Here is a 26641-nt window from a genome sequence, read left to right as displayed (position 1 = left end):
GCCGGTTGTTATTGTCGCATCGAAGCTAGCTCGAGCTGCTAGCCAAAGCTAAACTGCGTAAACAATTTCACGATGTGGTTGATCTCAAAGAGGAGCAGCTGCGCGAAATAATGTATACTTATTTTCTTGTTCAAGCGTCTTCTAAAAGCTGTAATGTGATGCGCAGTTTGCCGTCGGTGCTTCTGTGGCATTTGTTTTTGAAAAAATGAACAAACTACTAGAAGCGGTATGTAGCCACACGTTGTTGTTAAGGTGAATAAAAAGCATGGCAGACTCGTCGCCCTTGTCCGGGGTTAATGTCGTGTTGGTGATGGCCTATGGGAGCTTGGTAAGTTAGTTACCATTTTATTAAATCTCTAACACACGGTGATGTGACTGTGTTACTGTAAAACCCCATTTTATTTATCATTGCAGGTGTTCGTGCTGCTGTTTATTTTCGTCAAAAGGCAAATCATGCGTTTTGCAATGAGATCCCGCCGTGGACCCCATGCTCCCATCGGCCACAATGCACCAAAGGTAAAGCGCATCCTCCCTTGTACAAGCTTTGCTATCAGCTGAGTTTGATTTTATTTAGCTTATGTTCATTTACTTCCAGGGTTTAAGGGAAGAGATTGACTCCAAGCTGTCCAAGGTCCATGAGATCCATTTTGAGCCTTGTCTCCTGTCAGAGGAGGATGACAGGCTCAGGCGGGGATCACAGATAAGTCAGTAACAGTTTATGTTTCCTTCCTATTTTACTGTAAAGCTCATTTAGCTTTGGTGTTGTAGTAAAATCATTTCATGTGTCACAGGTTGTTACAACTATCTGTACAGGATGAAGGCTCTGGATGCCATCAGAGACTCAGGTGAGCATCTTACATAAGGCCCTGTTCACACCTCGCATTGTAGATCCATTTCTGGTGATCGGATTGCAAGTCTAGCATTGACACCATTTGAGGGCATAGCCCAAAAACGATTTCATGATCGGCTGTCAGTTCAGATACATGCAGCCACGTCACGCAGAGAGCTGTCGGATCGTCGTGACAGCAGGTCTGCTGACTTTCCTGAAAAATTACAATACATTCAGACATCAGACCATGTCGTTGTTTTGACATTAAAACCGATTCAGATCTATTTGAGTTACATTTCTGCACAGTTAAAGCTCAATGAGCTTAATTCCGTAACTGATGCGCTGTGGGGGGAATGCAGTGATGCGATGATTAGTGAAGTCAAAAATCCACCGCAGTTAAACTCGGTGAGCTGTCAGCTGTCACGGCAGCTTAACTGTGAACGTAACATCGCCGCTGTGTTTAAGAAGGTGATTAAAATGTGACATAACACTGCTCACATTGTTGTCCTGTGATTTACACAGTCTGCAGTCTCCTCTGATGAATAAAATCCTGATAAAATGGACATTTTTATTAAGAAGAATCCTGATAAACAGTTTATTAAAACTTTTAGCCAAGAAAAAAAGTAAACAAGACAGAATAATGCCTATTTCTTTATCACCAAGATAACAAATATCATTTCAATGCGCATTGCGGCTGTTTATACCTATATTTATCTGATTGCACTCCGATCTGAACAGAACCTAAGTTTGATGCAACAATATAATTCAGGATTATGTTCAGGATTACCTTTCAAAAGAGGCAAGGCACCAGCGAACACACTTTTATCATTACATCTTTAAAAATCATAATTAAATGAATAATTAAGGTCTGCGTTGGTCACTGTTTAATTTCGGCATCATTTCAGTTTGACCCAGTGTCCCTTTGTGGAGCTTCGTCTGTTCTAACATTTCGCTCGCTCCCATTTGGATTTTCAGGAATTCCTCTGCAGGACATAAGCGGCAGTCCCAGCGCGTTCACCGGTCGCAGCTTCAGGAACTGGCTGGTGGAGCTGAGGAATTCCCACTCCCTGATCAAGAGCAGCCGCAGCGCGCTCATCGACCGCTTACTCGAAGGCTACGACAGCGCTCGCCACGGAACCGGGGTGAGCAAACGTCCTCTGACGCCAAATCCCTCTGCAAACAAGAGACTGGATGTAAAGGTTGACCTGTTATTGCTGGTTTGACTTGGACTGTGTGTTTCAGGTGTTTGGGGAGGCCGAGTTTCTTGAATACCAACAAGCTCTTAATGAGCTGGCAGATGTGTAAGTGCTTTTTCACGTTGATAGTACGAAGCCTGAACAGCTTTCTAACACCTATAACTGACTGAAACTGCATGTAGACATTTATATTCATCATGTTTTATAACCATATTTTAGGTTATTTATTAAAATTATCTCTTTGATGTAAGAAAACCAAGGTGAAAAGACCCTTTAAAGTAGTTTTCTATGTAGTTTGATTCTTTTTCCGTCCCTTCTCCAGCGTCAAGGCCTACTCCAGCAGCACCAGCCTGGACCAGCAGCACCAGTCTGCAGCCAAAGACCTGACGGGCTCGCCGGTCCGCGGCGCCCCCTCCACCATCCAGGTCACCTACCTGCCCTCCACAGGCCAGCGCAGCAAGAGGCCCAAACACTTCCTGGAGCTGAAAAGTTTCAAAGACAACTACAACACGCTGGAGAGCACGCTGTGACTGCGGTACGGCGGTCAAAACAAAAAAAAAAGTCACAAGCTTTAAAACTGTAAATAACAGATAAACGACTGCACTTGCTGCAAATATTTTCAATCCTAATTTGGACCGAATGCATCATGTTTAGAGGAAGTTGAACTGTGAATAACTTGGATTTTGTTCTTGATTTATTTAGGGAAAAAACAAATCAAGTCAGTTTTATTCAATATTTGTTTTTATGAATCCAATGTTGGATTCTAATTATGTGTTTGTACAGATGTAGCATATTTATATAGAGACAATATTAACTTATTTAATTTATGTGTTTTGGTTTGTATTTATGTAAAAGTTGCACTCCTTTGTGATTTGAATTTACCCAAAAACAAAAACTTTTACCCAACCTTTTGTAGTATAACTCAAACGTCAAGGAAAGAATAGTTAAAAAGAAGTTTTTATACAGTAACATAATAACGTGCCTGCTGTTATCAATGTGGTGGAATCTGACCGTGAGTCCTGAAGGAAATCTGGAAAAACTCAACACGACGATTATTTTTTTACATTTTACCCACAATAATGACGACAGCTTCCATCCTTCACCCTGCCACGGAAAACAGCTTATTACCACGATTCAAAATGCTTATTCTGTACAAGAGGCAACTCGAGGTTAACGCAAAGCTACTGTGACCTGAAGGCTTGACGATAAAAGTACAAACTGCACCGGCTTGAGTCTTTGCGTGACATCCAAGAAATTCAGAACAATCTTTGCATTGCAAATAAGTTTTTTTTTTGCTCCCTTTTTTACAAGTCACTGTGCTGTTTTTATGCTTTCGATACAGCCCCAAAGGTAACAACGAGGTATTAACTGAAGAAAAAATATGTATGAGGTTTGTTAAATTATCACTGCAGGTCTACTGTTTCTAAACCAGCAGGTGGATAAATATGAATTTACAGATGAAGCCGCTCCCTTCAGGATTTGATCTCAATCACTTTGATGAACGGAAGGACTTTGTTGGTCGGCGAGGTCGGCGTCAGACGTTTGCTGCACAGAAACACAGAAGCATAAATGTTAATATTTAATAATTGCATGACGAATATCGAGAGCCAGCAGTAATAACGGACCGGAGTAGAAACTCGGAGGGAAATCCTCACCTGTAAACGACCTCTGGCTTGTTTCGGACGGACAAGGACGGGGAGTCCTGACCTGACAGGAAGTACTCCATGTGGTCACGCAGTTCTTTGTTCTGCAAACACAAACGAATTAAAGACATTAACCTGTCAGATTATTCACTGGTGGAACAACAGGAACATTGTCATTGGTCATTCTTTTATTATTATTCTTTTTATTGACCAATAACCAAACAATTTGTTCTCATATTTGATAATTCATCATCAGGTCAACATTTAGTTGTTCTAATGACCTCATTAATGTTTAAATGTAAATAAAATATGCAGCTTTATTTAAAAAAGCAAACTCAGTTGGGCTTTTATGACACCTAATAAAACATCCAAGCAAGATTAAACAAACAATTAGGGACAAATTTCACCCGTGGATTATTACTAGGGATGCAAAAATCTGGGAATTTTTAAACTTGGGAACTCCATGGGAATTTATGGGACTATAAGGGAATGAACCAGAAATTCAAAACCTGGAATTTTGTTTATGTGTGACTAAAATGACAAAAAAACATCACATATTGTGAATATTTTAATTCAGAGTTATGTGTAAAATAAGAAAAGGATTACAACAACAAAAATAAATATTTAAACTCCTTTGTTCTCTAAAAGCTGTGATCCAAGATGGTTGAGAGTGAAATCATCATGTGCAAATTAGGTCATTAAATGTTAACTTTTATAAACATTTGTTCAGTCTTAATATTTGCCTTTGGCATCATCTGCCTGTGACGAAACAGAATGTTTGTAGTTTTGTTCGTATATGATAAAATTTGTTTAAATTACCCCCAATTTCCTGTTTATTTCTATAAATTCTTATGGAAAGTTTCCAGTTCTGAATATTTTAAAAAAACAATTGGAAATTTGTGCTTATTTTTTAATTTAATCCCGCCCCAAAAAAAAAACAAAAAGCACGGGCTTAGAGGAATTCCCAGTCTTATATATGATTTTTTTTCACATATACAAGCTAAAGGAAATATACTACATATAAGTGAATAAATTAGAAGTGAGAAGGAAAAATGGAGTGATTTATGAATGGATGAATGCGACTCTGCTGACCTCAGCGTCCAGGAAAGCCACTCGTTCCTTCAGGTCTCCGATGACTCGATCTCTGTCCTGGAGGACTATTCGGGAGTTCTGCAGCTGTGGTAAAAAAAAAACAACAACAACAACAAACCAAATGTAAGAAGACGCTCAGGAAACACACAACTCCCGTTTCTATTTCAAGCAGAAGCGGCGTCACATGAGCGCCTGATTGGCTTCCTGTGTGCGCGTGGCACCAGGAGTAGGTTGGCGTCTCCACGACAGGGGGAACCCGTCTTTCTGTGCAGAATCACCTGCTCGATCATGGTGCGCATCTTCCTCTGCTGACTCTTCAGCATGTCGTCCAGGTGGTGAATCTTTTCCTTCAGGAGAGCCACCTCCTTCTCCAGCTCCGCGCACCTGAAAACGGACGGGAGAAAACAGATTCTGTGTGTCCAGAGCAGAAAAAGAACTCAGTCTGAAGAGTTAGTTTGTGTATCTGACTCTACTTGCAGCAAGCCCGGGCTTACCTTTCCTCATTTCCTGCCCCGTCCTCTCTGTCCGCTTTTAGCTGCTCCAGCTCCACCTCCCCCGCCGCCATCTTGTCTTTGAGAAGGCCGCTCTCGATCACCATGTTTCCCAGCAGCCTCTGCAGCTCCTCCACCTGTTCGTTCTTCTCCTCCGCCTGCCGCTCCGCCGCCTGCAGCCGCTCCGACTGCTCCTCCAGACGGCTGCGATATTCTTTCGACTCGGCCTGCGAGAGGAACCACAAACAGAAATCTGACTTTAGACTCTCTGAAGATGATTAAGAGACTAATTTCATTAACTGAGAATTCACATGGTTTTCCTGTTTATAGTTTCTTAAATATGACATTTGCAATTAAGCTACTTCTGCACACTTTGTGTTTCTTTAGCCATTCATATATGAAAAGCTCATTCAGGAGATGGCTGCTGGTTTGTTTTTCGTAACTTTTATACTTTTCAAATGATTTAACAAGATTTTACAATTATTTTCCTCAGAAATACATTAGGATCTCTATAATTCCTTCAAAAATATCTTTCACTTTTAAATCTTCTTCAGTTTTTTTTTTTTAGCTACTTTTCTGCTTCAGGTTCAGATTCAGTGCTGGGGAGTTATCTGATGCTTCAAACCTGCCAAAATGCAGACTTAGAAGGTTTAGGAAGTCCGTGTTCTCATTACGAGATACTCTATATGTGATCTGTGACGGTTTGAATTTCCAGCTATAATCTCTTTAAAATCTTTTTGCCTCTCTAATGGCCTTGTTCAGACCGGCTCTCGCAGACCTGAGAGCAGCGGCGTCAGCAGCTTTAAAAGCTGAGGTCCTTGCTTTCAGCGGGGCTCGGACCTCCGTGGTCATCCACCGGTTCTGGTCGGCTCGTACTGTGGTGATTTCTGGGATGCTGACGTCATGAATGCAGTTTTTAATCTAACCAGAAACCACCTCACCAACATCTGAACCCTTTTAGCTAGCATGCTGGTACTTTTGGCAAATAGGTAGCATTTTTCTCCTTTTAGTCTGTTTTGTGTTCTGCTTCTTTTAGTTTTAGCTCTTTAATTTTTGGTCATTCACACTGCGTTTTCACAGAAAACATCTTTTACCTCGTATTAAATTAATTCCTATGTGAACTCTAAACCGAGGCAGGCTCTCGGCTCTGTGGTTTCACGCTCATTGGTTTTTGTTGGTTCTGCTAACCCAATAAAGAGGGAACAGATAACCCCAAGACAAACAAATGTTTGACATGTCCCGACAGATGCTTCACAGAGACCCAAAAGGTGGATCATCATAAGATGAGTGATTACATCCAAAGATAAGACTGTCAGACAACGATTAAAGCAACATGAGAGCCGCCGAGGGGTGAGTCACGACTGCAGGCAGGAAAACTACGTCACATTACTCATCTCCTGAGACCGACCTCCAGTCTGGCCCGCTCCTCCTGATGACGCGTCTCCATCTCCTTCAGCTGCGCGTAGAGGCGCCGGGTGGCCTCCCTGAGCCTCGCGCTCTCCTCCTGATTGTCTCCAAGCTGTGGGAGCAGCGACAAGCTCAATTAGACTTCATCTCGCAAACAACTTGAGCCTGAGAGGGAGGCAGGCGGAGAGGGAGGCAGGCGGAGAGAGAGCCCGGCCTCGGGTAACAAAAGCGTCTCGGCAAGGCACTTTTAAACTGTTTGAATCTAATCTTCGATTCCTAAACTGTTGTGCCTAAACGAACAGAATAATTGTGCTCCACAAAGCCATACGATCTGACACCACTCAGAAAGGGGGACAGCGTAAACCGAGCCAGGTCTACCTGAATACCACACACACACATGCCACTTGATACGGAGAAGCACCCCCGCCCAATCCCGCCCTGCCTCAGCGCCGCTCCTCTGGCAGATAAAGGTGTGGCGTTACAGTAAATATGATGTGCTGAGTCGAGATAATTCATGGGAAATGTAATATGTTTGTGTTTCAGCTCTGAGTGCTGTAATAAACCTCCTTACGGCTGCAGGACTGGCAGCATTTTCTCTGCAGCAGCAGCGTTGAATAAAAATGATGGAAAGCCACACATTTCCCCCTCATTGCCAATAATAATTATTTAATTTGGATAAAAATCTGAACACTTTTAAAGCAGCTGCTGGAGCTGATGCATGAGCTCCTTTTATTATGTAAAACTGATAAAAGCCACAACTTTAGGAACATGTTAGAAACATTTGAAGTCAGATGAACTTACCTGATTGTCAGAGGGGATGTTGATGTTGGAGACAGCTGATTGGCTGATGGGCGGGCTCGCTCGGAAACCATTGGCTGGATACTGAACGGAGCAGAGCAGCAGGTTTAGAGGGTAAATAGTGTTTTTATTTCTACTTTTTTAAGAGTTGAAACATGGGAAAAACAGTGACAAACTCAACTTCTTCCTCAACACACAGCAATATTATTGCTCCGCAGTTTAGGTTCAACCCTTTTAAACGTTTGCATCGGCGCAAAAAAACGTAAAAACAACACTCAACACATTAATATATTTACATTAAAATCAAAATCAATCATTTCCTCTCAACTCAAATGGATTAATAAGAAGGTCAAACTTCCCAGCTTCAAAGTTGACAAACCACCAGCTTTAAGTTTGTTCTGTTTGAAATAAACACGAGACGGAGACTCTTCCTCTCAGCACGTAGCTGCAGGAGGTAAATGTTTGTTTAAACTGCTGCCACACAAACAATTTAAAGCAATGGAGTAATCATCAGAAATAATCTAAGCCAAACATGAGGCAGTATTTTATGTCTGTTTGGTTAAAAAAACAGTTTTTAGCACGAGATCATTATATCCCTACCCTGAAGGATGCAAAATTTATCATCTGCGATAAATAAGAAACATTAAAGGGTTCTGAAAATTAGAGATATTTTCTGCACCCACAAGACAGAGTACTGTAAAAAGTACAAAGCACAAATAAGTCAGCACTGAATGATCTGCAGACCTTCAGCCAGCAGGATCCTAAAAACAGACACTTCCTCCATGAGCACAGAAACTCTAAATCTTCCTCAGTGAACCAGAAGCACTGCTGCTTTTTTCTCTAGGTTTTAAAGACGGACAGAGATGATGTCAAATGATGTCCTGAGTGTGAATTCCTTCCTGGATTTGATAGACTCTGGTTCCAGTTATCAGCTCACAGTTTAAAACGTCTGTATCTGCGTTGGTGTGATGGTGCCCAGACACACATAGCGGGAATATTTTTTCACATCTGGCAACATTTACTTCAGTAAGATGATGTCAAACCTCTCTCTGCACATATTACAACAGCATGACTCTGCAGTAAACGAGCCCAGATGCTGAAACTGCCCGCCCGCAGTCCATACCTGTCATTTTTTCCACATATAGCAACTGAAATGTTGCCTTAAGAAGAGCTGACGATACAAAAGAAGAAGCCTCGAGTTGGCTTTTCTTAAACACGGAGCTAAAAATCTTTTTTTTTAAAAAACAATCATGAATTTTTCTTTAGAAAAATCTTCCCTTAAGTAAACGTGCGACTGAAATGAATTGACAATAACTGGATACTGTTTTAATTTACATTTTAAGGAGCATACCAACCCCTAGGAAACTGATCTAAGTCCAATCCGAAGCACTAAAGTTGACACAACGTCTTCTATTCTGACTTCCTTTGCAGCTGGAATGAGCAGCCTGTCAATCAATATCTTACCTGTTGTAGATAGCTGTTTGAACGACCTCAGTGTTTAATTCTGACCAGATTAATGAGCTAAAGGCTAGTCTGAGTCGGCCAAGACCAATGTGGATCGCTGCTGTCTTAAAACAACTCCAGCCTGTCAAATATTTTACAGCGATTCATGCAAACATTGCTTTTTAAACATTTACATCACCGTCATGGTTGCACGACGAGGTTAGTTACACAGAATTCTGAGGTTATTTGCAAGCACTGTTAGCAACAGCAGCTAGCTGTAGCTATTCTGGTACAGTGAAACTCCCCTGTGGTCTTTGCCTCATTCAGACTAGCGGTTATCTTCTTAATCTGGACAGAAATACATTATTTCTACAAACCGAGGGCGTTCAAAGAGTGATCTGCAACAGGTAAGATAATAATTGTTCATAACTTTTCCTCAAAACCCCATTTCAAAAAGGTCGAAACTCTCCTTTTAAAGTAGTTAATGTCAAAAAACTGATACAGAAACTGCTGAAGAACGCCATCAGAGACACATTGTGCGTCTCTAACGGTGTCAAATAGTCGGTGAATTCTGTACCTTGTTGTTGTTGCTGTTTTGTCTGGCGGCCATCTGCTCCCTCAGAGTCTTCAGACAGTACCGTACCTAGAAGCAACAACACGATCGAGTTTTTAAAAAAATGTTTCACAAGCACAAACACAAACGTGGCTCTCTGGGCCTGCAGGGAGAGCGGCTCAGCTCCGTGCGACACCGACCTCCTGAATCTGCGACACTTCGTCCGTCAGCATCCTGGCACTCTGCGTCGTCTCCGGCCGAGTTTCCAGGTAAACCTGAAGGAAGAGCAGGGAGCAAGGGGGTGACACACACAGACACGCTCCCACGCAAGCTTTTATTCCCCCTAGCAGATCCAGTCCACACACCTTAATTACTTCCACTTCTTCTTCTGTGGAAGTGATCAGTCCAGCCGCTCCTTTCGGCTCTTTTCCTGCGCTGCCCGACTGATCCGGATCCTTTCTGGGAAGTCCAAGCTGTCTGTGGTGCTCCTGAAATGAAAGATGAGAAGATAAAAGGACTTGGATGGCTAAGTGGAGCGTTGAAGGGAGGTGGTGGTGGTGGGGGAGGTTGAGAAAACAACCAGCGAGTGAGCGGAGAGGAACGAAAAGCGAAGGCGGAGCTGGAGGAAGGAGAAGGAGAAGATTTAGTCACAAAATTTCCTCATCAGTGAAATTCCTCTGTGGATGCCCCGGCAGTGTGGCTGTAAAACCTGGCAACCAACAATGAGGAGACTTCTCCTCTGAGATCTTGTGGAAAAACAACAAATAAATCTGCTGATTCTGACCACATGTGCAGCGCTGGAAAAACAAACCAGCCGGAGAAGCCGGGGCTAAAAATACGAACGCTGAAAAAGCTCCCGATTAGTCATTCTGATCGTGGCTTTGTCCCCTTGGCAACAAAAAACAAAACATTTTTTGTTTGTATGTCATGCACGCTCATTTCAGATTATTTATAGCAAAACTAATACTTTAAACTGAAACTTTTAGGTCAGGGAATTTCTAAAAAACTGAAATTCAGCTGAAGGATGAGTCATCCATCAACTGTATGTCAAGTTTTTAGCTCATAGCTTTTTGGGAATCATCTCGTCGGCGCTAAAATGTAATTTTATGCATCAAACTGTTTTTTTTTTTGTACTTTTCATAGATTAGGCTAAATAAACGAGAACAAATTGGGTCTTTATAACAGGCTGCTGGTAACAAAGGGCCTAAAGGTACAAATGATTATTGATTCTTTGCTAAGTTGTCTGTTTTGTGAGTTCATTTATGAGTTTAGGAGCCTTTTATGCCTGCATGATTCATAGGTCAGAGTTAAGTGAGCAAAATAGTCATTGTCTTCTTTTCTCTAAGGTAAATATGTATGCTAAATGCATGCTTTTAATGTTTATTTCTATTTATTTTATTAGTGTTGTTTATTAATTTCATAGTCCATTTTCTTCTGATTTTATTTGTATGCGTTTGAAATATTTTGCACTTTATAATACATTATTATAGTCTTGTTTTCCTTCTTTCCAGTCTTGTGTGGTTGATTATTTCTTCGTTTTATTAACACTTCGAGGAAACAAATCTCATACAGTTGGAAAGCCTGTTTATTTCCCTTTACATGGAGCCACATTTGTAAAGAAAATGCATTTGTGGGTTGAGCAGCAGAGGTGAGTTTGTGGGTTGCGCTCAAGAAAAGCTTGCCAAATCTTCTCTGCCAAACAGTTTATTCTGCTATTGACTCTTATTTTTTGAGCTTCTGGTGCCCCAGGTGTTGACTGCAACCAGTGGCAATCCCATGCCTCCACAATCTAGGATTGAACTCCATCCTCCAAGTAGACAATGCTTGCTCGCACAGATCAGGGTTTATCAGAGACTACCTCCAGAATTTGGGGGTGGAGAGGATGGACTGGCGCGCCTGATCACCTGTGGGGTCATCTTGGGCGTGACCAACACATCTACACCGGCTGACTTGTTGAAGAATCGGGTTGCCGTCCCACATCAGTGTGTGACCGAGCTGCTGAGCAATCAGAGGAGGAGGCGCCAGGCTGTTGTGGCTGTGTAGTCAATAGCTGAATAAGATGAAGATTTGGAAAGTTTTTCATCCTCAGATCTGCTGTCGAACCCACAGACGCTTTTTCCCAACAAATGTGGCTCCATTTAAATCAACAGGTTGTCCAACCGTATAAGATTTGTTGCCAAGAAGCTTCGTTACAACATACAAATAATCAAGCAAACACAAACTTTCCTATTACTTGTGCTAAGTTTGTTATTTGTTTATAATCTTTGGACAGAACCCCACTTTAAAGGACCTGAATTAGTCCGTTAAAAAGTCTTTGACCAGGAATGCACAGTTAAAAGAGCTTATTATCTCTGCTACAAATAATAATAAAATCCCTTAACGTGCATAATCCTTCAGATCCTTTCCCAGAGCAAACAAATACTTCTTTCAACGACACATAAGCTCCAGCAGGAAGTCAGTGAAGTATGACTCTGCAGGGATCGTGTTGCTTTTTCTCCTCTCGCTGCAGCTGACAAAAGTTGTTTTTTTAATGACTGAATCCACTTTAAGTGGAGGAGTTATGTAACTTCGTCTTAAAACACCAACTGCTGAATCTGTCTTCCTCTTGTTTTACATGCATGAATGTATATGTGTGTGTGTGTGTGATTGTACACACTGAAGTATATGTTAATTTAAATAGCTTGTATGCGGTGATGTGGAGAAATATGTCCTTTGGTATTTGAGACTAAATGTTCTTCCTTGTTGTTTCAGACGGATGTCCTTGAGAACAGTTTAGTTCTTTGTTCTAATCATCAGTGGCTTGAATTCAAATTTGGGTTTCAGGTACTATTTTGGGACCACTTCAACAAAAATGAAGAAACTGCTTCGCATGCAGTCCCAAATAAAGCTCCACCTTATAAAACTTTTAAAACCCTAAAAGTCTTTAAGACATGTTTACTAACTTATAACGTGTTTATAAAGGAATTATTAAGCATTTATAAACCTTTGTAAGATAGTGTAAAGTGATAATAATGTTTTTATTCATAAATTACCAACTTGCAACTTGGGGCTCAAATCCACCAGCAAAGTATGAACAAATAGAAGCTTGTTGATAAGATAGAAACTAATAAAACATTGCATTTTGATTTGTTTAGAAGCTTATAAATAAGGTCTAGAACAGTATGAACCTGGGAGCAGCTGAAACTTCATTCAGGCTTTAGACATTTTGTGAGAAATGATCCAGTTTTTACGTATTTCTAACATAAAGGGGTTGTTAGGCTCCGTTATGAGCCGTCACTCCTCATGTTTTACTGTCCAGGGTTGTATTTTAACTGCAGTGAGCAATTTGTCACACGGTAAAGCGACGCTGTTCACACACTGCAAACTCACCCTGTAAGTATTTACTGTGAAAATAACACCCGAGAGTCACATTTGTCACATACCACAGTCTAACCTGGAAGGTACGCACGCGTGGCGTATATTCAGACGTTCTGAATACCACAGATGCTTCTCTGCACGTTTTAACCCACGATCTCTTTTACGTGGAACAGCCACAAACCGGTTTCCTAAAAATACCAAAGAAGTGCAAACAGAAAGTGTTTGTATTCTGTCATCAAATTATAGTAGTTTTTAATCAGTAAACCAGGAAACACGTAAAATGAAAGGACTCCTGGTAAGCATTTATAATCACGAGCTAAAGTTCAAAAACGTGTAAATGAATGCATGCTGGGGCAGAATTCACACTAATGATTTCCTGTTTATAGTTTATTTCATGGGGTTTTTGCAATATGTTTTCCTTTTGCATACTTTCTTATATTAAATCGTTTAGCTCGATCAGAAATAGTGTACCATGACTTGTGTTTTGTTGTTGTTTTGCAAGTTTTATACTGTTCAAAACATTTAACTTCATTAACTTTATCCCCATAGAAACACATTGAGAATCTTAAATTCCTTCAAAAAATCCTTCCCTTTAAAATCTGCTTCAGCCGACTTGCTCCGTTTTTGTCCTCTTATTGTAATTTGAGCTACCATTTTGCCGATATTGGCTTTTAACTCTGGTTTCGTTAGATTTAGCAGTTTGGCTAAATTTAGCTTTTACTTACAGTTCTGCTCATTTTAGCTTTTCCCCATTCTGATCAACTTCGCTTGTGTTCTGTTTATTTTAGCTTCAACAGTTCAGTTTCAGCTTCTTCAACAAATTTCAGCACTCAAGTTTAGCAGCAATGCAAATATATATATATATATATATCAAAACAGATCTGCGTGTGTAACATTGTGGAAACAGATTAGTGGTTTAGAGTGTGTGTGTGTGTGTGTGTGTGTGTGTGTGTGAAACGCCTACCATAAGTCATGCAGACACAAACAGTCATTTGGCTTAGGAGAACAAAACAGGGCAACCCGGATAGCAGAATGTGGAGAACATTTTGTGACTGACATCAGCAACCAGTTCTCCGCTTCGCGTTGCGAACAAAATTTAAATAATCTATAGCTTGAATGACAGGTATTTCTGTGTAATTTCTTCCCCAGAAATAAACATCATCTCTGAGCCCGCTGACAGACAGCAAGATTAATTTCTGATCTGAAGGCTTGAGGGCCTTTTTCTGCCGGAGACGCAGGGAGGACTGTGGTCGGACACACCCTGGGAGGCGCTCAGGATCCACTGAAACGCAGCCCTGTGCTCCAAAACCACACGTCACCCTGCTTCCACAAAACACACCGGTAATTAGCCATGTTTCTGTAATTAAATTACTTTGAAGTGCACAAAAAGCCGAAAAACAACAAACAAGAACACAACGTCCAAAACAGCAACACTGGAGACTGACAACAATGTAGGGCAGCGGCACAAACTGTGCTCGACACGAAACATGTCAACAAAATTCCGCAAAAATGTCACCACATCTGTTCAGACTCCCCATCGGAGCAGCAGAGGTCAACGTTTTGGAACAACAATATTCATTAACCTGCACACCCAGGTGAGGTGCTTATTGTTGGTCATTACAGCCTAAATGATGTGTACTTTATGTCCCAAAGACAAGTAATTAATGTAATAATAGCTTCATAACTTCTGTGAACCAGCCCGCCCTGTGAGCATTTCAGCAACTGTTCAATGACGTGACTCGAAACATTTGTGGCAGGAGCTCATATAAATGTTTAGAAAATGTTGTGGACAGTTTATTACTTCTTCTCGGGCATGTGCAGACGTTTCGACTATCTGCTCTGTGCATTAATGTACACCTGCCTCCATGACTGGAGCCGGAGAAACATGATGGTTTCGTCCCTTCGGCTTGTCTGTGCAGCCCAGGGAACGCGTCGCTTCCCCTCTCTTTTACACGAGAGCTCACCTCGAATGCACCCGAGCCGTCTCTGGCATGACGGTGCGCGCCTGCATGTAATTATTTTACCCCCCAAGGCGGAAATCTCCGGGTTGATTCAATTTAATGGGAGCAGCTGAGCGAAGAACATCAGCGCCGCTAAACAAACAACGGCGAAACGAAGACGGCGCTTTGCACAACCACCTCCTCCTCAGCAGGTGCGAGGGAGAAAAAAATAAACTACTTAAAAGGAGGAATGAACGCCGGCGGGTGGTTCAGCCCACTAAATGCCTTTATTTCTGTTGTGACAAGCAGTTCTACAGAGTATGCAAATTTGTTCCAAAGTACACGACTAACTACTGTACCAGAAGAACAATAATTAAGTCTTACGTAGCATCAAACAAATGTCAAAGATCACATCCTCACTATGATGTGCAATATTAGTGAATCTCTCATCTGGTTTTAGACGTTTAAATCTCGACCACATCCATATTTAATGAGCTTATCAACTACATGCAAAGCCGGTGTTAGATTACAACGAGCACATTTCTAGCCAAGGATTCTTTTTCTGCTTTGTGAAGCATAAAAACGCCACGAATGCACCAAATAAAGTGAAGCATGTTGGTAAAAACTAAAACCCAGCGAGCCTCTGCAACCCCTGAAGATGAGTATGCAAAGTATAATGGTGCACAAACAGTGACTGGAACACAACACGGTGATTAAACACAACAACGTCCCATTCAGAGGTTTTTTTAACTCTGCTGCAGAAAGAACAGAAGGTCATCTCTGGCCACTGAAGTTGACTTTGTTTTTTAAAATTACACAGATCACACCTATTTTATGTTTGTTGAGACTTTAAGAGAACAACAAATGATCAAGTTCAGTGAATAATTTGCCACCAGAAGCATCAATGTAATGGGTCAACATTTTAACTGAGCGGCTGCGGGCGGGGGTGTTTGTTTTCACTCTCGGGTGTCCTGTTTCCCCGCACATAAAAGCAGCGTTGCAGCTTTCAGCTCCACACTCATGACTGGAAGACAGGACAATCACTTAGAATTTAAAGTCCAGTCATGTTCAGTGTGTTATTAACAGGAGTTACAGTCACGTCTGTGGCTGCAGGTGTCTTCTGGAGCTGCCTTAGGGTTGCAAATATCTTGCAAGAACCTTTGGAGGATCCGTTCCTCAACCTCCTGTGGTGCATTGGTTTCCAAACGTTTCATCTTTGGACCTACAAAATAAAAGCTGCAGAGACTCGTGACCTCCACTGTTAGTGGCTGAAGTATACAAACATCAGTAACAAGAGCCAAATCAGCTATTATATTATTTTATCCATTTATGACCACTTCAGTTAAGGCTAAATATCCTCCTGAAAATCACTTTTAAAGTGTGATTCCTGTAGATCTTCTCACACTTGGTGTTTTACAACCCACCCTGGGGCACCGATCCAAGCTTCAGGAACCTCTGTTCAAGCGTAAATGCCAAGGAAAATAAACAAGCTCCCTTTTAAAACGCTGACTAGTTGAGTATTCTCATTATGCTTATTTATGTTTATTTATTTCTCCACAGTCTTGTGTTTAATCTCCAGCGTGGCTCAGAATCTGATGACTGTAAACTGTTCCTGCAGGAAAACAACAACGTGCAGCTTTAATCAGTGAGGAGAGGGAGTGCCGGCTGGGAAAACAGCAGTGAGTCGGGACAAGAAATCGGATTTTTAAGGAAAATCCTTGTGCAACAACAAATTTTCAGCTAAAACTTTACAAGCAGCTTTTACTGGCGACGGCAGACGGAACCAGAGGTGTAGTTCTGACACTAAGAGTGGAGTTTTATCCTTCAGCAAAATGAGTTTGTCTGAACTAAATTTCAGGGGTTAAAATGATAGCTTTTTTTTGTTTGTTTGTTTTTTAAAAAAGGTGTTTAAGTTCTGGGTGCTTTCAGTCAAAATGCATCTTTGGTCCATTAAAAAGGCTTCTTCAGCTGAAAAGCACCAGGTCCTTCTGGTTGATGCTTCTGTGAAACAGTCCTTTATCCGACTGATGAATCTCTTGTGAAACTGATTTTTCTTTTGTTTAAAGGAAAATGATGTTTTTGCTTCAGCTTCAACAAACTCCTAACAGAGTTTACTTAAAGCCTACTTTAACAGGATCATTTTATGTTGTTTTGTTTAGATTTTTTATCTCTTTTGGTGTCAAAACATGAGAAACCCGATGATTAATTAGTTTCCCTTTGTCTGTGATTGTATTGTTTAACTTTCTAAATATAATTAAAGAAATAGGAATATCAATCCACTTCTTCTTCTCATGTATTTTAGACCATAAAAAGAAAAATATGGATTTTATTTCAAAGGATTTTTTTTGCATTCTGAAATAAACATCAAATAATTTTTGTTTTTCCATATCAGTTCCTGATGGGAAAATCCAATTTCTAAAACATTCACAGAAACCAGGCGGTTGGAAGCAGAAGAAGAGCTCCAACACTTCCACAGCTGTATAATTCAGCCTCGCCTGACTCACAGTCACTAATTTATAGGCAACCTCACAGCTTCCCCTCGGTGTCTAGACAACTAGATCATCATTCCCCATCAGTGACCTCGCACCGTCATCACAGCGCCATCCAAAACCGGCTCCCAGGCTGCGCGGATCTCTTATTGATCAGGAGATGATGTCACTTTTCAGATCGATATTTAATAAAAGGACAAAACGCTCACAAAGGCAGCAGCGTATTTACGATAGGGCTGTGCAATTGTTTGAATTTGTAACTCCAAACAATCATAACATTTATTTTAAGACTATTATTACAACTATTTGCAGCTCTACGAGCAGAATCAGATGTTCTGCTATAAAAAATAACAGAACCACAGCCGACTGTCGCCTCAGGAAAAGTCTGTTAACTCTGCGATGAAGCAGCTGAACTTTAGACGGAAAATAAGTCGACAACAAACAACAGATATGAGAGGCTGCAGCCTCATCTTCATCATCTTCATCAGCAACTTGTACAGGAGGGAGTAACTTTCCACTTTAGTTATTGTGATAATTAGGATTATAATATAATAATATATAATAATTAAGAAACTGTAGAGTGAATTTCACAGGAAGCACTTTTATTTTACAAAAGGAAAGTTTGGTTTGGTTTTGGTCCTATTTGAAGCAAATATGAGAAACTTTTTGATCACAAAACAACCAGAAGGTTTTATGTTCAGGCAGATTTTAAAGCACTTTTTGAATAAATCATTGAACGTTGTTGAAATTGGCCAAAATTCATGATATTTTTTCATTTAATTACTGAAATTTTACTAATCCACCATATATTAGGATACTTTTTAAGTGAATAAAATGTTATTAGATCTAATTGTTTAATTGTTTGGGTGTCGGGACAGATTTTATACGGATTATAATATAAGAGAAATGCACTTTATTGTTTTGTTGTTTATTATTTTACACAACAGCCTACATTTGAACTAATACTTTGTCAGTTTTAGGAAGGTATCAAACAGAATTTTAAGCAGCAAATAAAAAGCTTCCAAAGCCACTGAATCACAGCGATCAATAATTATATTAATCAAGCAGCTCCTCGTGCAGGAGAGCTTTCATCTGCAGCGAAAACTCCACCGGATGTCAGAGATAAATGTGAAACAAACACAGCGGTTTTATTACCAGCCGACATGACTACACACGCTACAGAAGGATGGAGAAATCATATAAAAACAAACTTTATATCAGCAATTCCTGAGAAACTTTTATTCTCACGACTGATGCCGACGGGTCACTGGAGTCGCACGATGAGAAAAAATGAAGTTTCTTTATGAAGAGGCTTAAAGTCATTTTTAACTTTTGTATTTCAGCCGAACCTGAATAAACAAACCTAAGTTTCCAGACAAACCTAAAACACCAAACCTCCCGCCACACTGTCCTTTAGTTTATGTCAACACAACAAATAAGATGGGTTTGAAATCTACCTGGGCAGGTAACGTCGTCTGGGACTCTCGCGGCGGTGGGGATCAGCTCGCCGGTGTCTGCGTGACTGAATGTGTGGGAAGTCACGCTCGTGTTGCCTTAAAAGGCTGGGCGAGGCTCCACCGGCCGCCCCACCCTTTCCCCTGCAGACTGTTCTGAGCTCAGGGATCTGCTCCTGATGCCACAAACACAATAAACAAAAACAGGGGCGGACGGGAGGAACGGTCGGGGACACGAGGACCGGCTGGGACACGAGGACGGCCCGGGACAGAGTCTAAACCCTGACAGTCACGGAGTTACAGCTGTTTGTGGGCACAGGCAAAATGTCACATGAACGATTGCGCAGATTCCAATAAAACTTACTGCAAGTCATGACTGATTACCTTTTGGAGTTGTCTTGATTCAAGATGGCCGCCATAGCTAACTGAACTTGAAAAATAATTCAGTTTTATAGACAGTGAGCTGAAATTTGCTGTGGTAGTAGCTGAGTCTGATCCGCAGCACCTATTCTGAGTGCTAACAGATCGCACAAAGATCTTCGTTTACCAACTCTGTCTGTCTGTTAGCAAAATATCTCATGAACCACTGGACGGACTTTGACAAACTTTCAGGAAATAATCATCGGATGTTAATCTACAAAGGTAGGCTGCTGAAGGTAACCCAATTCAAAACGGACGCCACATCCAACTAAAGATAGAAAAATAAAAATAACTATAATCCAGTCGTTTTTACAAATATTAATAAATAATATTGTAATATATATGTGGTAGTAGCTGAGAGTCATTCACAAGACATACTCCGAGTGCTACTCGTTGCTCAAGATCTCTGCTTGCAACTTTAGCATTAATTGTTGGAGTGGACCCTGTCTGTCTGTTAGCAAAATATCTCATGAACCACTGGACAGATTTCAATAAAACTTTCAGGAAATAATCACTGGATGGAAATCTACAACTGATTAACATTTGGAGTCAACCTCATTCAAGATGGCTGCCACAGACACATAAATGGCTAGAACCCAGTCAGTTTTACAGATATTAAAGCTAAATATTTGATGTGGTAGTAACAACAACATTAACAACAAACACTCAAAACTGTGCATAATAATAAATTCACGGTTTGACCAAAACTAGCATGAAGGCGGAGGGCGATATGCATTCCTTCGAGGACTACAAGCAGCTGAATTATTTCTGTTATTTATCATCAAACGGTTTTAAATCGCTGAAAGTGAAGAAGTGAATTATTCAACCCCCGAGTCGTTCGGGGAACCTGCACGTTTCGTAAGTTGCTGTTGGAGAGAATAAACCCCCCAGCAGCACAAGGATCTCGTTCATCTGCCAAGCGGTGACGCCTGAAGGTCACGGCACGCCGAGGAATGTGCCGTCCGGCTTACGTGAGACAGATTAATGAAGCGCTTTTATAGAACTGTTGCTGGCACCGTGCATGTGTGCAAAATAAACCCGACTGTGCAAACAAAAAGGCCAAGGCTGAACAGGCCAAACATGGTCCTGCTTGTTTTAACTAGCTAATTTATAACCAAGTCATATTTCACATAGAGGTTGGAGACATTTTCTTGTAGATAAAAGTCTAGGAACAGGAAAGTTTAGGGGTTGCGCTCCTATAATTAGTGTGTTTAGACATGTTCAGTTCTGGAGCAGGATAATTCCTGGTCATTTTGGTGCAGACTGGATGTATTACGTACAAATTAAACTTGTGTGGTAGTAGCTGAGAGTCATCCTCTGAGCATCAACACATCTCGTGAGGTGCCTGAAAATCTTTACATTTTTTGCTTGAAAGTTCATTTTTACTTTAGTCCTTTTAGATCTGGGCTGTGGGACTGTCTGAGTGAATGGTTTTATGTTTCTAAGATCATTCATTCGTGTTTTTTTTAATGACCTAAACACAAGAAGAGCCTTGAATTTGAACCAGAAAATGCTCAATAAACGCACGTTGTTACATTTTACATTTGCCTCTCGGTTCCCGCAGGCGTAGAGCGAATAACCCGTGCGTGTTTGTCGCTTCAACTCCAGCGACACGTGGAGCGGTACAAACATGCCATTAAAGAACGTTTGTGTCAAACACAGAAGAAGGCGGGTGGAAACACGCAGCTGAGTTGACAGAAAACAGATCCCAGTCCAGCTTTAACAACAAGCCTGGCTGGAAAATGGCAGCTGATAGTTTAACATTATAGTTGGGGGGAAAAGATGAGGGGAAAGTTTGAAACTGGCTTAAAATTTGATTTTTCCAAATAATAATAGTAACTTAAAACATTCCTAAAACAAGCTGTAAATGAGCTCCGGTGAAGAAAAATGCTTTTTTAAATCACACAAAGGTGGACAATCGTGCAAATGCCTGTTTGTCTGTCAGCAAAATATCTCATTAACCGTTGGACAGATCTTAAATAAGCTTTCAGAAAGCAAAATCTGAATTCCCATCTACAGCTGAGTCCTGGAGCCTACCTGATTCAAGATGGCTGCCACAGCTAAGCAACCTTAGAAAACACAAAAACGGCTCCAACTCTTAATTTTCCAGTAGCTGAGAGTCGTCCCCATCACAAGCTCCAAACTCTAACAAACATGGGAGATCTTTGTTTAAAACATAAAAGGTAAATGCTGCTTTTAACCCTCGACTCTTTCCAGTAAATCTATATAAACACACGATCCGTTCAGTCAGGCCTTCATCCTGATATTTAAACAAGCAAATTCTTTAATTATTTCAGAAAGTTGAGCAACATTTAATCTGTTTTGTTGGCAGAGTTCCTCTCACGTTTGACGCTTTGAACAAATGTCGTCACCCTTTGGCACCATCGCTGAAGTCTTTTCCTATTGAGCAAGACAGAAGATAAAAACACTGCCTGTGTGCCAATTTAAAGAGAACATTTGCTTTTTGCTTTTTTCAAACAACCAGACCGACGGGTGTTGGCACATTCCTACCGCGTGTGCGACACCTGAAGTGGGCTCCTCGGTTAATTATCCACTCCAACACGTCAGGCTGATTGTTTTGTGAACATTTTTTTGTCACCTAATAACATTTCAGAGGCTCTAAAAACATTAAAAGTGTTTATTCTTCTGACCTGTTTTAACCCATCAGCTGAAATCAGATAAAAGTCTGACAGAGTGTTCCCCATCTTAACATTTCTGGCTAACATCTGCAGGAAAACGTCTTTTTAAAGTGCAACTAATTTGTGTTTGAGCAGAATCTTAATATCTAAAAGCTAATATTTGTTTTGCTCCATTTCAAAGAGCAGCCATTAAACCATTTGGAACCACTGTCATGGCTTAGAGGGATGACGAGTACGTACAGGAGCTGCCTTTTATCTGCAGCCATCTGAGGTTAATTCATTCGTACCTTCAGGGGATCTGTTTTGGCTTTTTGCTTTGTTCCAGCTGCAGGATTGTTGAGCTGAGGAACCTTCTGCCAGACTTTTGAACTTAAACCATCATGTAACGAGAAAGAACAGAGTTCCAGCTGCTTCAGTCAAACCTACTCCAATATCTGTAAAACTGACTGAGTTAGAGACATTTTACTGGTGCCGAATGATGATTAGCTGTGGTGGCCATCTTGAATTGGGTTGACTCCAAACATTAATCATAACATTGCTGCAAAACATTACTGCCCTTTTGAATTCAGCAGCAGGTAATAAAAAACAACCGATCTCTCGTAAGAACAGGATGACATGAAGTCATTTCTAAACTATGACGTTTCTCGTTTAAGTGATCTGATCCTCTCAGGTCAGCTAATATTTGTTAACGTCATCAAACCAGCCATCCATTGTCTTTACCCACAGGTCGCAGACAACCACTCGCGCTCTCACTAACACCTTGGTTACCAATCAACCTGACATGCATGTTTTTGGTCTGTGGGAAGAAACCAGAGTACCCGGAGCAAACAGCGAGAACATGGAAACTCCACCCAGAAAGGCCCCAGGTCGGGAAGCAAACCTGCGACAGCTCTAACCACCGCGCCGCTGTTCCACCCGTCATAAAACCAACACTTAAACAATAAGAATATAGACAACAACACAGCAGATTGACATAGGATTCTTTTTAAAGGATTAAAGCTGAGCTCAGACTACAGAGAAGTTGTATTTAGTTTTTAAATCTGAGCACAGACTGATTAATTGACTGATCTTCATTGGTTGATATTGGCCACTTTTTAAAATTTTGTTATCAGCCATACCAGTTCGTACTTAATTACCAAGTAGGAAGATGAAGATGCAGGAGCTCCTATAACAAGCCCACAATTTTGTGTTTTTTTAGGTGAGGACGCTCTGTACTGTTTTTAGGTGTAAAAGTTCTTATCAGAATTGGTAAAAATATGTTTATTTAGGTCAAGCAATCATTCTTTCATTTGGCCAAAAGATTTTAAAAATGGGTGATGTATGTCAGCCATCAGCAGCCCTGAATTGTAAAAATGAGCCTTAAAAAAACTCCCCGGTGGACCTCAAGTCTCAGCTTTCTGTTTCCACGAATCATCAGCCTGAAGTATCTGAAGGAACGGCAGCGGCAGCTGCTATGTTGGTTTTATAATTAAAAAAAACAAAGTTTTTAAAGTTGAAATGCCCAGCTTTTACAACACAAAAGCCTCCTTTAAATGTGCCAGCGGAGGATTTATTTAGAAGTCAGCTGTTTTCAAAAGTTTCTGGATGAGATAAAAAGTCAGATTTGAGAAGCAAAGAGAAGGAGCCGTTCAGGACACTTCAGGCCCCTAAAAGATTTACAGAAGGAGCACTAAGGTGTCAAAGGTGTCATAAAGGTGGGGCAAACAGAGGTCAAGGGTCATAGGTCAAGTATGAGAGTCTTAAAAGAATTTGGCTTTCAGCCCTGCGGGGTCAGGACCGACTCAAAGTGTGAACAAACGCCCCAAACAGCATTCTTTACTTCTATGTGGCTAAAACTGCTGCAAATGATTCACGATTAACGAATAAGTTAGGTTTAAAACTAAAGTAGATACTTAAATAAACTTTCAAGACAAACCTAATAAGTTTGGAAAACTGTCTCACCTGAAAAATAAGATTCAGGCCCAAAAATGAAGTCTGTCTGTCTGTAATTTATTCAAATATCAAATACACATTATTCATTATTTTAAAGAATGTGTTGGTTTTGGACAGCTTTCTCCTTCGATGGGTTAGATTAGATTAGATTTCTAACACGTCAGAGCAGAAAAATATTATTTTTTAAAAAAAATGGACATTATTTTGAACCAAACAACTCAATTTCTATATATAAAAATGGATAAGAATAAAGTATAAACTTCTTCAGTCTTACCCAGTACATTTAAATCAAATGTATTATGTTCACCCATCATATGTATGCATTTATACTTAGACACAGATGTGATTAAACATGTCACATCAGTTTGAACTAAAGAAAACATACATTTATTTTGAAATTCTTATAAATAAGTTCGTACCAAACAGCACGCTTCCTGTTTGAAAACTTACGACAAAGTAAAAGAGAGTAAATAAGCTAATTACTTATAATTATTTATGTGTATGATCGACGCGGACAGCCTCTTTGTATTTAGTTTTTAAATATTTAATGTCACCTACGTTACTTTTCTTGTCTTCTTCTCCGTTTTTATTTCCCTCCGGCCGCCTCGCTGCACCGCTCATCGTCTCGCCGGAGAGCGACAACAAATAAAAAAAAAGAAAGAAAGAAAAAAATAAGCTGTCGAAAGTTTCTGAACAGTATTTTCTTCGAAAGCCTGACTCAGAAGCTTCCTAACGAGACAAAAAGTGCCGCAGGACAAACGATGGGGAACCTGTTATCTGTACCGCAGAGTGTCTCCGCCCTCACGGTGTGTCCCGGAGAATAATTTAAGCACACCCGCGGCTCTCCAGTTCACTGGATGTAAACATTTGGGCCATAAATCAAACAGGTGTCCTGCAACTTCATCAAACTTTATGTTTTTTGTTTGCTTGTTGGCTTTTTTTGTATCAAACTATTTTGTATAACACAAAAAAATAAGATTGGTATTTATATTTGTATTTATATTGGTAAACTATCTTTGAGCTACTGTGTTGCTGCTTGTAGCTTATAGTCCCGGTTTAGCTAATGTTAACCTTTTTCTGTGGTTTTGCTTCATTTAGCTTTTAGCAACTATTTCTCTTATTTTAACTTTTATCAACAGTTCTGCTAATTAAACCTTTTGGCTACAGTTCTGTTCATTTTAGCTTTTAGCTTTAGTTTTAGCTAATTTTAGCATTTAGCAGCAGTTTTGTTAATTGTAACATTTAGCTATGGTGTTGTTGATTTTAGCATTTAGCTGTAGCTTTTAGCCACATTTTTGCTAACTGTAGCTTTTAGTTGCAGTTTTAGCTAACTGTAGCTTTCAGCCACAGTTTAGCCAACTGTAGCTTTTATTCACAGTTTTGCTGATTTCCCCTTCAGTCCATGATTTGTTCTTCTGTAAATGCAAGCAGAGTCATGCAGCTCTGCAGCCGACCTCTGACCTCTGACCTCTGAGCAGCCGTTGACCCGTCTCTCCTGCAGATGTTTGGAGTTGTTGGACGCGTTGAGCCGCAGCAGTCTGGACTCGGTCGTCTGCCTGACCTTCCTCCACAGAGATCCCATCTGACGCTTCTCTTCACTTGTCTTCTCCCAACAAACCTTCCTCATCTTCTTCCTCCTCCACGCTCGCCTGCTGGGATCTGCAGCCTGCGGCTAATTCTGTCGGACCTTTAAATAGGATCTAGTCCTGTTTGATAACAGTCACCGGCTGGCATCCTGTTCAGCCTTCGGCTGAACTCGTTTACCTTCAGCAGCTCGTTCAGCTCGGAGAGGTGATGTTTTTTAACATCTGCCAGCAGCTGCAGCGAAGAGACGAACGGTCTAATATTACAAAAACCAAATATCAGCTGCAGAAATGTAATTTCTATGAGAATGCACTGAATGACAGCGGAAATCTGCTGAACAAGCTGAAACTGACTTGTTAAAGCAACAAGAGACAGAACACTAGCTGAAAGCTAAAAGGAGCAGAAGACTAGCTATAAGCTCAAACTAGCAAAAGGCTAGCTAAAAACTATAAGTAGCATACCATTAGTTGAAAGCATAAAAATGTTAGCTAAAAGCAGCAAAACATTAGCTAAAAGCTAAAGTATCAAAAGGCTAGCTAAAATTGAGAAATAGCAAAAGGATAGCTAAAAGTAGAACAGTAGCTATGAGTAAAAATAGAACATTATCTGAAAGCTAAAAGTATCAAAAGGCTAATTAGAAGTAGCAAAAAGCTAGCTAAAAGGGGAAGAACATTAGCTACAAGTTATTGTAGCAGAACAGTAGCTAAAAGCTTAAAGTAATAAAAAGTTAACTAAAAGGTTAAATGATCATTACACTAGCTAAAAACTAAAAGCATCAAAATATTTGCTACATGCAAAAGTAGCAAAAGGCTGGCTATAAGCTAAAAGTAGAAGAACAGTAGCTTAAAGGTAAAATGGCAGAAAGTAGCTAAATTGTAGCAAGATGCTAATAGTAGCAGAAGAAGACAAAACTAGAGGAAGTTGAGTTTTTAAAACAATTGAATGTATTTCTGTGGGGAAAATATTTATAAATGAAGTTAAATATTCTGAAAAGTAGAAGTAAAAGTATCCTAAATAGTACTCTAAGCTCAAATACCTCTAACATTTATTTTTCACCTTCCATCAGGCAGGTGAGCTATGACCTCACATGAGAAGTGGAATAAAATCCTTCACCTCTAATCCCACTTCATTCTTCTCCTGCGGCGTTCTTCCGCCGTGGCTGCCATCATTCATCTTCACGTCTTTATTCAGCCTCAGCTCTGCTCATTATTCACAGCTCTTTGTCCCGACGTCCACAGAAAGGCTGCATCACCGAAACACAATAACTGGTAAACACGGCACGTCTGCTTTCTGTGAGGAGTACATGCCGCTTACAAAGACACGATTCAAAAGGCAGCTTGTTTCTGAAAGCACCAACCCGAAGCAAACATGTGA

At 40.5% G+C, this 26641-nt stretch overlaps 2 protein-coding genes across 2 annotated transcripts; one reads left to right on the top strand and one right to left on the bottom strand.

Moving 5' to 3' along the window:
* Positions 1 to 22: 22 nt before the first annotated feature.
* LOC108241496 (protein C1orf43 homolog) lies at positions 23 to 2898 on the top strand. Its single transcript, XM_017425677.3, has 7 exons — positions 23 to 328; positions 415 to 516; positions 596 to 704; positions 792 to 845; positions 1805 to 1971; positions 2072 to 2130; positions 2348 to 2898. Exons 1-7 carry the CDS (start codon positions 266 to 268, stop codon positions 2553 to 2555), a joined length of 762 nt encoding a protein of 253 aa, XP_017281166.1. The 5' UTR covers positions 23 to 265; the 3' UTR covers positions 2556 to 2898.
* Positions 2899 to 2963: 65 nt separating this feature from the next.
* Positions 2964 to 24393, bottom strand: tuft1b (tuftelin 1b). Its single transcript, XM_017425665.3, has 11 exons — positions 24242 to 24393; positions 9818 to 9940; positions 9653 to 9727; positions 9477 to 9542; positions 7460 to 7540; positions 6660 to 6770; positions 5255 to 5478; positions 5039 to 5144; positions 4761 to 4844; positions 3681 to 3772; positions 2964 to 3570 (listed from the first exon to the last, which is right to left on the bottom strand). The coding sequence occupies exons 1-11, from the start codon at positions 24302 to 24304 to the stop codon at positions 3498 to 3500; spliced, it is 1098 nt and encodes a 365-aa protein (XP_017281154.1). The 5' UTR covers positions 24305 to 24393; the 3' UTR covers positions 2964 to 3497.
* Positions 24394 to 26641: the final 2248 nt, after the last annotated feature.

This window comes from Kryptolebias marmoratus, linkage group LG5 (genome assembly GCF_001649575.2).
Source record: "Kryptolebias marmoratus isolate JLee-2015 linkage group LG5, ASM164957v2, whole genome shotgun sequence".
NCBI lineage: Eukaryota > Metazoa > Chordata > Actinopteri > Cyprinodontiformes > Rivulidae > Kryptolebias > Kryptolebias marmoratus.
This window is presented reverse-complemented; position numbering and strand designations above follow the sequence as displayed.